Raw genomic sequence first — 14,475 nt, forward strand, 5'->3', positions numbered from 1 at the left:
CACCGTGATTTGCACTTCCTTTGAAACATTCCGCAGGCCGGTGACCCCTTTGGCTATTTGCTTTGTGATCCCTGCTCCTCGTCCGTGCAGTACATCAATCACTCCGCCCATTACCACCACTAGGTGTCTCTCCTCCATTGTGTCCCACATGCGTTGCTTGGCCTTCGCTATCACCTCTCTAATCGGCTTTCCCGGAAGCGCGCTAACCTGGACTCGTTCGCCTGCACCTACTCTACGCATGTTGGAATCCCCAACAAAGACTACTCGACGCTTTTCTTTCCCCTCACCGCCGAAAGCTGCCCCCGAGGTCACAATGCCCTCCCCTCCTGTCTTATCCTTGCCCTTGCCTTTGCTCTCTTCCGCGCCACCTTTTGGCGGCCACTGGAATCTCCGGGGTTTTCGTATAGCGTGACGTAGCTTCTCCCACGCCGGCCGCGCATGTGTCGCGCTATTACGCGCGCCGCGATTGGGCAGCCGGACTCTAAACTAAAATAAAATTTAGTCTCTCTTCTACAATCGTATGTGTGCCTTTGTATGTGAAGTATGCGTTTAGTGCCGCTGTACATAGTCACAGGTTCGCTGGCTTTCATCTTCACATTAGTGGAAGGGCTCTGAATCTTTTTTCTATAGTTTCGCGCGTGCAGTTATTGCGCATGTGGTCTTTCCGAAATATTTTCCAGTAGCATTGATTGCTTCGGTATGAAGGCGAAACAACAAGAGCAACAACAAGAAGGACCAACAGAACGACAACCACCAGCCCCTTTGTTCCCAATATAACGTACAGCAAATACTACGCAGTGAACCGATACAGTTGTATTTCAACGGAAAACGGAAGTAGTACTTGTTCAGATTTAAACTACGCACAATTACCGCAGTACGTAATTTGCTCAAACAAATTCTTTGATCTCTGTGTTTGGGAACTATGTATCCTTACTCCACCAACTGCCTGGTTACCTAAACAACACACGGTGCTTCCACGGATCAGGGTAATATCCTGTATGTGTGAATCTAAATGTTAAAATTTTAGTGTGTAACGCTTCGCTGTAGGTGAGGTGTTCAGTTATCGGAACATAGGGCACATGGGCCTGCATGGGTCGGGTCTCATAGAACTGTCGCAGAGCTTCGGAATTCGCTTCTGTATTACCCGCTGATGGTTCGAATGCAATAATGACGGATGCTGCACGGCAGTCAGTAGCAGAGAAAGTTGGCGAGTGACCTCAGATCGAGATAACTCCTTTATCTGGGACTGGAAGTAGCCTAAGGAGGCCTGGTGATGCTCGAGAGAGCTTCGTGAGGTACACATAGTCGTCTCGTGAGAAGACGCTGCCTGCGGAGCTAGTGGAAACGTGAGCAAAGATCGATGACGTCATCTACGCCAAGGCGTTTTTCCAAGAGCATATGAAACGCGTCGTCGGCAACGAGTTTCATGATTTGGGATAGCTGGTCTGCCTGCGTCATTGACGTGTTGACACGCCTGCAGAGGTTGACGATATCCTCTATGGAGCAGGAGAAGGTCCCACAAGGTTACTGTGACCGACTTACCAGGCTTTGCTATGCATGAAGCTTGCGCTTGGCTGGTTGGCCAAAGGCTTATATGAAGCTGAACTCAAACTCGACCCACGTGCTAACGTCGGCTTCCTGGCATTTGAATACAAATCGGCTACTCCGGTTAAATGAAGATAGCATTACTGAGCTTCATGATGTTTTCGCATTTTTGTGGGGGCTCGCTAGTTGTAAAAGTAACAGGCAATCTACTTCGCCTAAAGATTAACGAATCCATTTGACGCAAAGCGCCAGCGTGAACGAGGCCTGGCGATGCCGACGGAGGAGTCTGGCATGCGTCGTTAGGCATGAAGGACCGCAATGTTTCGTTGCTTAATTCTCTGGCAGACGAAAGCCACAGCACCTGCACCGAATGTAACGTAACCAAATAACTGGGCACAGCAGCGTTTTCGCAAACTTATCGCGGCTTAAACTACGTGACGGGTGGGATTGCGACGCACCTGCCGCACATGGTATTCGTCTTCACTTTTATGAGAAGACAGATGGTGAAAAATCAGGTCACAAGAAAATATCGAAGCGACGCAAGCCTACATTGTGTGAATGGTTTCCACTTTTTTTCGCGCCCTGGGCTGCGTAGTTCGTGACCTTCGTGATGTGCCTCGTTATCGTGCATATTTTCTTTTTTAGTGGCACAAGCAGCGAGTGACACTCTTGTTTCTTAAGCAGCGACTTCCGGTTTGTGCGAAATTAAAGAAAAATTTCTTCATTCAAAATAAGTCATTAAAAATAAAAAAGAACTGTACGAAATGGATGGTTCTACGTAATGTTCATGATAGATGTGACATCAGAGCATAAATTTAGGTACAAATTGGCTTATTTAATTGACAGTAATGGTTAGAAAATAATTAATCACTAAGTGCCGTACACCCGTGTGCGTGGTGGTTTGGCTCTGTGCGTTGCGGTTCGGCTCCATGCGCGTGGCGGTTTCCCGTCAGTTCTGTCCGCTCGCTTCTTGGAGTTCGGTATCCCGTCCGTTCCGTTCGCTATGGAAGTAGACAACGAAGACGGCGGGTCAATTGTTGTGTACCGTCGAGTTTCCAACGACGAGGATGCCCGACCTAGTGTAGTGTAGTTTAGTTTACATCGTTTACATCAAGAATTCACCAGCATTCTCTGTGTCTGTGTCGTACTGCACTTTAATAACACACAACTAGCATAAGGAAAACACAAAGTTAACCCAAACAATACACCAGGGTACACCAACGCCGAGGTGCTAGTGCCACTAGAAGACACCCAAGTCAAACATTAGGGTCGTTTCTATCTTTTTTCATGCAGGTTTGTTGCATACACGAAAGAAAATCGTGCAGATTCACGCTCATGCTGATCTGTATGTGAAGCGAAGCTTTTGCGATGAGATTAACTAAATTCTATTAAACTAAATGCGATTCGTATAAGTGCCTGCAGTGTTTTATGTTTATGCAGAACACTGTTCCCAAGCTATGCCGTAGAGTTTTAAACTTTAAAAACTTTAACTTTGTTTCTATTTGCTTTTGTTTACCTTTTTACCCACCCTGATTTGTATTATTGAATGAAGAAGGAAGAAGCAAGATCAACAACAATTTTTTTTTTATTTTCCTCTTTGCAGCTCTTCCTGTCCTTATACTCCTCCGCTGCGGGCCCGTTTGCTGGCCTCATTCTTCTGGCGATCTCTTCGCCGTGGGTCAACGCAAAGGTATGACACCTGTTGCATTCTTATGCTCGGCACTCGTACTAATATTCCAAGTGAGCACACGGTTAAACAAACTTTTACCGCAAGGTACTTGCCCGCTGATAGGACAATGAGCAACGCTTGCACTTAAGCACTAAATAAGGTTTTCCAGAGCGCTTCAAAAGCTATAATCAAAACGAAATAACATATGCTGCGCCATGAAACAGCGATATAAAATGCCCTTTCTTGTTTCATTATCAGAGCACTTATTTATTTAGAAAAATAGATCATATCATAAGATAAGTGTGTGCAATCATTCGCATATTTGTAGTAGGTGTTACCTTACTGTGGTGGTTTCGTGAGAAGCCGCGCTCTAAAAACTATTAAAACCCTTTGGAGCATGTATTTGTCCCACTCCAATATTAATATTTTTTGTGTTACGTTTATTGAAAACTCTGCGCACGCTACTTCATGTCAAGAATTCAATGTCACGCTGATAGCGCGCATATCATTTGTGATCTTAATGTACTAGGCATGCAATGGTAAGGAAAAGCAATACATTGCCCTACTATACACTGACACAATTATATGCCCCAAGAATGTGTAAAAAGTTTTTTAAAGTGCGAATGAAATTCGTCATACCCCAAATATTGCGTGAAGTTTTCTATATTAATATGTAGCTCTTGCCCTCGTAATGTTTCTAAATAAAATTTTGTCTCCATTAAATTGCTACCACGTAAGGGGGCGATGAATTTTTTCCCGCAGATTTTTTGCACTGATTAATTTCCTTCATAGTTTCGGAACTTTCTCTTCTAAAACCACTACGATCGAAACATGCTTGTTTCGCAAACATCTTGAGGCTTGATGCCAAATAAAACGTACCACAGTGCTTGAATCACAGATATTCGTTCGTTCAGGGTGCAGCATGGGCATGCCTACTGGCCTGCTCCTTGCAGTTGTGGCACGCCGTGGGCAGGGCTCTATCGGCTATGCCTGCTCCACCTGTGATTGCCGGGACAATGGACCGGTGTCCGCTTGTGACCAATCACACCGATCCCGCAGAAGTAGTCGAAGAATCCATGACTGAAAGGTAACTAGCTATGGATTGGTAGGAGTACAGGCGTAGTGTCAAAAAAAAAGTCAATACAGCCCTTGCTGCTGGAGTTGCGGAGACAGACATTTTTCCAGGAGGTGTGTCGACGTATCCGTGGCCGCTGCGTGTATACAACAGTGCTGCCACTCACTTTTACAGTGCTCTTTAAAGGATACTTTTGGCTTTCGATTTAATAACCTTCTGAAAAATATCGTCATGTCGTTATGCCGAAAGTAGTTGCAAATCAAATTTCTCGCCCCCAAAGGATTCGATCCACGGTCCACGGCATACGAGCTTCCATGTTCTTGTCGTTGTTCTCGCCATAAGCTTGATCATAATCTGTCAAGAAAGCCCGTGTCGACATGATGATGGAAAATGTATGATTGCGCACGTGCCGACTTTTCTTAAATGCAGCACATTATTGGTTTCTCGTTTCCTCCTAACGTGCGGCCGTATGTATACATAGGGCACAGTGGTCGTTATGATAATAAACGTGTGTTAGGACTCAAGCGTTCACCACGAAATAATATGCATTGAGATTTAAGAGACCATTGCACTATGTGCTTGCCGTTATCCCGTGACACTACAATACTTTCATACCACATGGATCAGCTAACCAGATAAAGTATCAAGGCTTTTCACATCGCCAAGCATAAGGACACATATATCTGCTAGCCATCTGTCATGCTGAGCAATCAAGATTTATCGTTTTTGGAAGGCAGTCATAAACGTCGAAGCGTAACTTCAACTAAAAAGAGAAGTATGCTTATCTAATAACTTTTTTACCGTACGCTTTTTCTGTCACATGGTAATGCGCCGGTTTAACACTACTCTCTTTCTGAATAAACACTTGTTCCGAGGGCAGCGTTTGCGTCATCTACTTCCTGCTTTGTGTCGTGTTTTTGCGCGCTGCCCACTCTCGCTCCCTCCCCCATTCGGTGTGGATAGATACCCACCAACCCAATCATCGGCTTTAGTGATTGCCACTAACATCGTCGACTTCAGATGGCATAAACCATGCGGTGTCGCAGTAGTGGTGGAACAAGCAATCGCTGATTTGGGTGGCTCTTTGCCTCAATTTAGCACTTTTTTGAGAGCCATGTCGTTTTTTTTTATGAATTACAATATCGACATGGCTGCAAATGTTAACGGAGTCGAATGAACAAAAAAAATGAAAAAAAATATTCAGTGTAAGCAAATGGTCCGAATAAGCAAACAAACAAACGAACGCTTTTCTTGCTGAGACTGACCATACACCAACAACTAAAATGGGCGAAAGAGCCAAAGAAAGCTATTCGCTTTAAAACAACTATGTCCGGAATCAACAACGTTTACTTTATCTGTGGTGCGGCTACCTACTGGTCTTGCTTTCCGGCAACATGTGTATACGCAGATACCCGGATACGAGTGCCTTCCCCTGTCTCAGTGCATGAGGTGCCCTAGCGTCTATGGGCGCATTTATAAACGCGGTACACGGATACAATTTCCGGGTGGTAATTTTTCTCGAGAACTTTTCCCGTTTCGATCTCAGAGGCCACGCTCAACGATAAGCGTACCTGTGTCCTGCGACCGCCAGATGTCGCAGGCTTTGTGTTACACATGACCGGAGAAGTAGCCTTGCTTAGCAAACCGAGTCACAAGTTAGGTAGCGGCTACTTTTCAGACTTTCTGGGATCAACTACTAATTACCAAACTCAATCAACAGGAAAGCATGGCGAATGTGCCATAGTTTCGCAATATCTCCCTTTACAAAGGGTATTTTCGGGTGACATACACAAAGAGAACAGTTGTAATAACAGGTGCTGTTCAACTGCGACGGTGTATTTATCATTAGTAAAGGTGTTCGTATAGCTTGTATTTCGAATTAATTCGAAAACGAATACTTGAGAAAAACCAACTTTGAATATGGAATCCAACACCAATTTTTTTTCTATTTCTAAACAAAGACAAATAGGTTGCTTAGGGTCAGCTTGTCATGAAAAAATGCGTTAACGGCGTTAACTGGCTGCGTTAACTGGTCGACTTAATACGGTTAACAACCGTGTTTCAGGTGAACACAGAAACTTGTAAGTCACAAAGAAAGCAAAGCTGATCGCATTTGACTCACCACGAAGCAGCACACCACTAGATGCACGCAGTACACTGGTCGTCGAAGGAGCTTCGTGTCGTAGTACAGCACTGGAAATTGGTTTTTATCAAAAACGCAACTGAAATTGTGTTTATAAAAAAAGATTAGCGTAAATGAAGAAGTAACGTCGTGGGATGCCTGAGGTTAGACAAGCTTACGTATCAATAGAAAACTCTATGCTGCTTGGTCTGTAGGATCTGGTTCACCTGGGTAACTGCTGCGGTTCTCTCGCAGTAGAATTATTCGGAAGAATGCGCACTTCCGCCCGTCGTTCGTCTGTAGACTGCAAGAACTGCTGTTGTCCCTTATATTATTTGGAAGGCACAAATGCTTGCCAACTTTGGATAGCGAATAAATACCAATAAAAGCATGCGCTATTCGATAGGTATTGAAACATTTCAGTATTCGCACACCCTTCATTATTCACATTCTCTTGATTAATAGCAAATCCATGACGCCCGAGTACAAAGTGTTGCATTAAGAGTTGCTTTGAATTTGGCCTCGGACGCCGAAGTGAAATGTGCTTTTTCATATATAGTAACAGCAATATAATACTCGTCTGCCTTTAACAATCCCGCGCAATCGGTTCCAAGTCTGTAGTGCCCGATTTTAGACCTTCCACTAGCCTAACAAAACGATTTGGGATATGGTCGAAGGGGCGGAATCCACGAAAGTTCGTATTATCTGTTTGTCAATAAACCGGCGCTCAAGCTAACGTGCTCGCTTTGACCGTTGACTGGAGCCTCTTCTTTGGAGGCGTTGTAGGCTACGTAATACTTGGTGAACACGTGACGGTCATTAGCTTGGGTCACGGTTGGAGTAGCATGTACTAAAGCCATCGCGGTAATATCTGTATAAAAGTGCGCATTAAGCGAGTTATTCTGGCGAACACATTACCATCGCTTGGCGAACTTAACGCTGACCGTTACTAAGTCATAGCTTTTCAGGGTGTGAGTACTTCGGTGGCCTTCAGCCACACTCATGTACGTTTACGCTCCTAGAGTACTGACTAGTGTTAGCCCTACGGTCACTGTCATTATGCACATGGTTAAGCACCGAAAAGTTTGTATGTTAGTGCATTGTTCCAATATCTTGTGCAGCGTCCCTTACGTCTTCCCGCTATACCGATTGTCTTTCTTCTGGATGGCCTTATCTGGTGAACTGATCACGATTATTCTGGGCACAGTCTTCAGCCTTCTCACAGGTAAGTGCTCTTTTCAAGCGAAGCTTGTATCCGATAGCCTGCGCCGGTGATGTAACGCTAAAAAACAAGCTGCTCTCAGAGCTGCACAGGTGCTCGGCACGCGCTCGTGCCTCAGCTCTCGTGTTCGTCGACTGCTTCCACAGCTGGCTGCGTTGCCGCTAATCATTCCAGCGTAGAATTTCACTTCTCTTCTATCGTCGTAAAGGAGAGGCCACGCTTACGGGGGTGTGAGCCATTGCTTAAGAGGATGTGAACCATTCATATTCTTACGTAACGAACAGATTTAATTTTGAAGAAATTTCATGGAAGTCCATCCAGAATGAAGACCATCGGAAAAGAGCTCGTCGTCGATGTGCCGATTCTAGCATGAGCGCTTCCGAAGCCCAGGCGAACCGACAGCGAAGAGCCGCGGACCCCGAGTTGAGGGACCGCGACGTTGAGGCAAACGCCACCGAAGAGCCGCCGACCCGAGTTGAGGGAGCGCGATGTTGAGGCCAAAAGTCAGCGTACCCGACAACGGTGGTGCACGCCTCGACAACGCTAGCGCCAACTTCCCCAGTGCGACGGCCTTTCAACGCGAGTTTCTCAACCGTAACTTCGGAGCCAGCTGCACTGCATGTGACCGGTTGTGGTTTGAGCTCAACGTGGTACTCGTCAGTGCGATTCGTTCGGAGGAACACCGAAGAAACACAAGACAAGCTTCGCTTACCCCCTTTTCCTCGACAGAGGAAGGGCTACTAATTTTCGTAGTTTTCAGCTAGTTGGCGTTGCAGATTGCGGAGAAAGATCTGATTGATTGCTTAGTTGTTTTAAAATGTCGTTATCATGATGTTTCAATGAATACTCCTGTTTCAAATTTTTCGTACGCTGCCGGTAGGGTACAGAAGCCGTGTTTTACCATAACATCTCTACACCTGACAGTAGTGCAGAAATGCACTACTGTCAGGTGTAGCTCTTGCCGTGTATGCTCTTGCCTGTTGACGAGGGGTTTTTCTTTTCTGCTAGAAATACTAGAAGAGCAGCAAAGCACTATTCAATTTGTTGGTGATTTAGTCTTTGATGCGCAGTGTACTTGAACTACTATTTTGATTGTTGCAGGTGGGGCTAGGAAAACGAAAAGCAACTTGCATCTTACCAGTGTCCCGTTTTTGAACCTATTGAGACGCTTCGAGTTCTCTCGACGTGTCGTTCAGGTGAGGCAAATGTCCTACAAAAATGTTCGTATCTGGCGTATGAAGGCAATGAAACCCGAAAAAAATTAAGAATAGCAGGCTGCGCTTGGATTTACTAGGGGAGCAAATGGTTGGCTGAACGACCTTAAATACTAACATATACCCGCATGCATACCTTAAAACCGAAATTCAAAATCCCTATAAGTTTTGCCTAAATCTAAGCTGCATTTGTAGGCTTTGAGATCAAAATCACATTTTTTCATTGAATTGTCCAGAACACCTGACCAACATGTCAGGCCGGCGCCATTGACGGATTTCTACTCGTCGTGTTCTTGCGGCTACTGTGCATTGCAGGTAATTCAACTTGAAGGGTTAGTTTTATTTTGTGCAGACAAACAGTTTTAGGTGAGAGAGGGAACATCTAGCTGTAGATGCATGCGTGTGTCCGGCAACAGCGCGTCAGCAACTTAATTCTCCAATCCGGCATTACTCCGGAATTCATCCGACAAAGTCTCCATTTGGATGAACAAATTCTCCCGCTTGATACAAGAAGATGATGAATCGACGTCTGACGACCGTTTATTGGAAAGTTTTCGGACGTGTACATCGACAATATAGTAATATATTCCAGGAATGAGAATGAGCACTCAGAACATCTCCCTGTATGCTTCAGTCACAGAGTAAGGCAGAGCTTAAGATTAGTAGCAAGAAAAGTGAAATTTTCAAGAAGTAAGTTGTGTTCCCGAGAAGAGGGTTTGATGGCCAAACCAAGACCAAAGCGCGAGTCAGTAGAACGAAATTGCAAAATGCGGAAGCCATATGACCTACCCTCCTTGCGGGTATTTCTCGGCATATAGCTGGGCATTTTCTGTCACTTATAAGATAATATGCCACAAAGTGCGTCATAGAAATAAATAACCAATAAGAATGTGCCGTTTCGGTGGACAGGAGAGTGCAACGCCTTTCATTTAAAGCCTTGTGAGCAGCATTTCATCCGATTCGATTCTGACGCTTTGTAGACTTCCGGCTGCCTTTCGAGCTGAACACCGACGTCTCATATTACTGAACGGGTGCAGTGCTGTACCAAATGGATTAGGCCCTTAGTATACGCTCACGCGAGTGACGTGACATTCGTGACTGCCTGCGGGTCTGCGTCAGCGAGCGTCAAGCAAGCATCCTTATCAAACGGCGATCTCGCTCGCTTCGTGCTCGCCAGACGGGGAATAACAAATTCAACTAATTATGGAAAATTGACTAATGAACGTCTTAGTTAATTACTTTACAACACATATTGCAATTTACGTATTGCAGCCGGTGAGGTTGCAAGACGTATTCACTTGGAATGAATTTCCAGGGTGAGACCAGTTTCGAGATATTATTTCCCAAAGTGCGGGACGAAATACATGGGCGTTCCAATAACTTTAGTGCTTCAATGTAAAAAAAAAACAGCACTTTGGTAGAAAAGTAAGTGGAACAGCAGTTCATTTTTACGGTGAGTTTGAGGGTGCTTATCTCCAAACTGGTGTCATTTTGGAAATTAATTCCAAGCGGATACGCCTGACAAGCTCACCAGCTACAATTCGTAAATGGAATTTGTCGTGAAGTAATTAATGAAGCAGTTCATTAGTCAATTTTTGTTAAGTTGTTGAATATGTGTTTCGATTCCTCATGCTACTGATGTCCGCCTCATCGAATAACCCAGCTCAAGGATAAGAATTATGCTGCCCGCCACATGCGATTTCTAAAAATTCCGTAAATCTTAATGTTGAACACACTATATATATATATATATATATATATATATATATATATATATATATGTGTGTGTGTGTGTGTGTGTGTGTGTGTGTGTGTGTGTGTGTGCGTGTGTGTGACGGTCATTCAGCGGCTGACTTTGAATGAGGAGGAAGACGCGCCCGTGATGAAGAAATAAAGCCCAGTATGCGGGTTGACATCATGGCCTTGTCGTAACACATATATACAGGAAACAATACGCAGTAGAACTATACAATTAACAGAGCTGGCGGGTACCCTTATGCCAAAGGGATGCTCGTAATATTTCATTTTATCAACCGACAGCGGCTATACTGAGTTGGTCCAATCGAATGATAGTGCAGGCTATGTATGAGGCCTTGTATTATGTGGAGCTTTTCGTAGATTATGAAAAGCATTTGATTCAGTTGCGATACTAGCAGTCATAGAGGCGTTGCGTAATCAAGAAGCACAGGTGGCATACGTGAAAATATTTGGAAATATTCCACAGCTACATTGGTTCTCCACAAGAAAAGTAGAAAGTTACCTATTAAGAAAGGAGTCAGGCAAGGAGACACTATCTCTCCAATGCTATTCACTGCATGCTTAGAAAAAGCATTCAAGCTGTTCGACTGGGACGGCTTAGGAGTGAAGATCAATGGTGAATATCTCAACGATCTTCGGTTTGCAGATGACATTCTCCTGTTCAGCAACAATGGGGACGAATTGCAACAAATGATTGCGGACTTTAGCCGAGAAAGTCTAAGAGTCGGGTTGAAGATTAATATGCAGAAGACAAAGATAATGTTCAGCAGCCTGGCAAGGGCACAAGAATTCAGGATTGCCAGTCAGCCTCTAGAGTCTGTAAAGGAGTACGTTTATCTAGGTCAATTACTCACATGGGACCCTGATATGAGAAATAAATTTACAGAAGAATAAAATTGGGCTGCAGTGCATACGGCAGGCATTACCAAATCCTGACTGGGAGATTACCACTGTCGTTGAAAAGAAAAGTGATCAATCATTGCAATCTACCAGTGCTAACATATGGGGCAGAAACTTGGAGGTTAACAAAGAAGCTCGAGAACAAGTTAATGACCGCACAGAGAGCGGTGGAACGAAAAATGTTAGGCCTAACGGTAAGAGACAAGAAGAGAGCGGTGTGGATCTGAGAAATGAAACAGGGATAGCTGATATTCTAATTCTAAGAGAAAAAAATGAAGCTGGGCAGCCAGGGCAGGCCGTGTAATGCGTAAGATGGGTAACCGGTGGACCATTAGAGTTACGGAATTGCTACCAAGAGAAGGGAAGTGCAGTCGAAGACGGCAGAAAACTAGGTGGGATGATGAAGTTAGGAAATTTGCAGGCGCAATGAGGAATCGGCTAGCGCAAGACAAGGGTAATTGGAGATCGCAGGGAGAGGCCTTCGTACTGCAGTGGACATAAAATTGGGTGATGATGATTATGCGGAGCGCAGTGAGTGTGGTAAGAGCGTGTTCTTCCTCGAAGTCAGCTTTATCAAATCAGAAGCCTCCAAAGTGTGACGCTGTACGATTTTGTAACAAAATTACTAGATAATACTCTCGCGACTCAGTATATATGAGGATTATAGCTGCTACATCTATTCTAGTTTCTAGTTTTTAATTATTTTTAGCTGCTTATGTAGGCTGTGCGCTTCAGTTGCGAGCATCCTTGTTCGAGTAGCTAGTGTCCAACTTTCGCTAGAACTTGTTTTATCTTTTATGCTATAGACAACAATAAGCCACGAACAGTCATTGCATCATGGTTATATCATCATCAATAGAACCGTAAGCGTCAGTTGAGTTTAGTCGCTGCAAAACAAGGTCTTCTACCAGAAATCTTCCATTAGCCCTGCATTGAATTGACCGAAGTGTTGCTGTGCTCCAAACCATGCATATGTTTCCACAGCTTTTATATGTTACTTTTTAATGCATCAGTATTCTTTGCTTATTTTATGCACCCTCTCAGGGCTGTCTGTTTGTATTTGTGCATGTATCCATGTCAGTTTGTATGTAAACGTCTTCCCACGCACCTGGTTCACTGGGTAGTCCATGGTCGGATGGGTAGCGCATCGGGCTGCTGTGCTGTGGGAACATGGTTCGAAAGCAACCGTCTGACCAACTTGGGTGGCTGAGTGCGTGCCAATGCGCGCACACGTACCGCTCTTTAAAGACACTCTTTCCGCCGACTTGGGTCACTGTAGATGCGGGACTGGGTAGGTACCGCTGTTCAATGACACTATTTGACGCCGATTTGAAGCATTTTATTTTTTTTCCATAATTTTGCGTTGGGCACTAGTTCTGTGCTGGTCTTCAGTGAACGTCTTTGACGCCAACTTGGGCAACTAATTATGTGCCACGGGGTGTGCGGAAAGCGAGGGAACTATTGAGAGCGTTCGCAGGCACCGGTGCGCCACGCTTCTCGTCTCGACGGCAACGCAGGCACTTCTCGGCAGCTAACTACATGGCGCAGCGTGTCCACAATGAATAGGGTGCCTCGATAGCAGGCCCGCCGCTTGATATCGAGGTGCTCTGAGAACGAAGCGCGAGAGAGGAGCGCGGCTGTCGCATGACGCGTTTGTACGCGTTCGCACGTACCGGCGGGTCGGTCATTTCGGAGGCCACGCGCAGGCTTCGAGGCGGCAACACTAGATGGCGCCGACTGTTCTTAGCGAAGTGCGAAAGAGGACTCCCACTTCAGTACAGGCTTCACAGATAACTCGTTTTGACGGTGGCAATACATTGTGTGGCTATGTAGATTCAATGCTCGACGCATTACCGTCAACAGTCAACGTTAGATGGTTCTGCCGATTTTTTTCTTAATGAATGATGGTGATTATGATGTACTACTGTAACATCAACACTCAATTTCTAACCTCAATCATTGTTAACTAGAGTTTTGTCGCTTTGGCACTTACTATTTTACACAACAGACCAATAGTTACTCGCTCTACACATTTCATGGTGTTCTCAAATGAGCATTTTCTTCCTGACCTCCGCAAAAATATCACCGTAGCAACGTTTGGAGCCCTATTCTCACCAAGTTATTCCTGTGTCTGATTGATATTCTTATATTCTACAACGCTAACGTTGTATTTCTCGTCATTGTACACATTCAGTAGAAGTGGATGCACTCTGTTTCGCAAGATTACTTAAAGGCACTATCTTCTCTTCTTTGCCTTGCGCAGCTTCACGAAACAAGGACAAAGGATGTGAGAAAATCTTCAGCCGGCCATCGCGATGACGAAGAATGCACGGCTCTCACCAGTTTGTTTTCCAGGAACGGAGCAAAGGAAATGCCCAAGACCGACCCCCTTAAGCATTCTGAATGCACAATACAAGTTGTCTAAGTCAGGCAGAGTTACGTAATTTCAAACATAGATAACTGTCATTTAGGGCAAGATGTTGTTTGTGGAAGCGAAGAACACCGTAATAAGATTACAATAGAAGAACATAAATGAGGTAGAACATTCCGAAATAAATACGTTTCCATGTGGAATTTTCATTTTAATGAGCTCATTGTATGCCTTCAATCAGATATCGAGGAATTGTAGCACTAAAATTCAATAAATAGATAACGCCCTCACTACACGAAGGACATATGGAGAAGAAGCAACCAACATTATCATTACTGTTCGTCCATTGCAGAAAATGATGTAGAAGGAGCAGGGAGGCGCAACATAACAGGTAACTTGTGCGAGCGGTAAAGAGGATACCTAAAATACCCGTAAAGACGTAGACGCACTGCAGAAAGCTGTACGAATGCACCACACAGGCGTCACCCACTTACTTTAGTGACCCTAAATAAGTGAATAAAAAAACACTGAAAAATCTTAAAGAATGAATCGACAATAAATGTTAAAGTACTTAAAATCGTTAGTTGTCTCTTCATCAA

At 44.5% G+C, this 14,475-nt stretch overlaps 1 protein-coding gene across 1 annotated transcript; it reads left to right on the plus strand.

Annotated features, from left to right (window-relative positions):
• The first annotated feature begins 3,153 nt into the window (after positions 1 to 3,153).
• Positions 3,154 to 14,034, plus strand: LOC119453632 (uncharacterized). Its single transcript, XM_037715686.2, has 5 exons — positions 3,154 to 3,235; positions 4,129 to 4,301; positions 7,533 to 7,636; positions 8,735 to 8,829; positions 13,769 to 14,034. The coding sequence occupies exons 2-5, from the start codon at positions 4,201 to 4,203 to the stop codon at positions 13,928 to 13,930; spliced, it is 462 nt and encodes a 153-aa protein (XP_037571614.2). The 5' UTR covers positions 3,154 to 3,235; positions 4,129 to 4,200; the 3' UTR covers positions 13,931 to 14,034.
• The last annotated feature ends 441 nt before the right edge of the window (positions 14,035 to 14,475 follow it).

Source organism: Dermacentor silvarum, chromosome 5 (assembly GCF_013339745.2).
Source record: "Dermacentor silvarum isolate Dsil-2018 chromosome 5, BIME_Dsil_1.4, whole genome shotgun sequence".
NCBI classification, from domain to species: Eukaryota; Metazoa; Arthropoda; class Arachnida; order Ixodida; family Ixodidae; genus Dermacentor; species Dermacentor silvarum.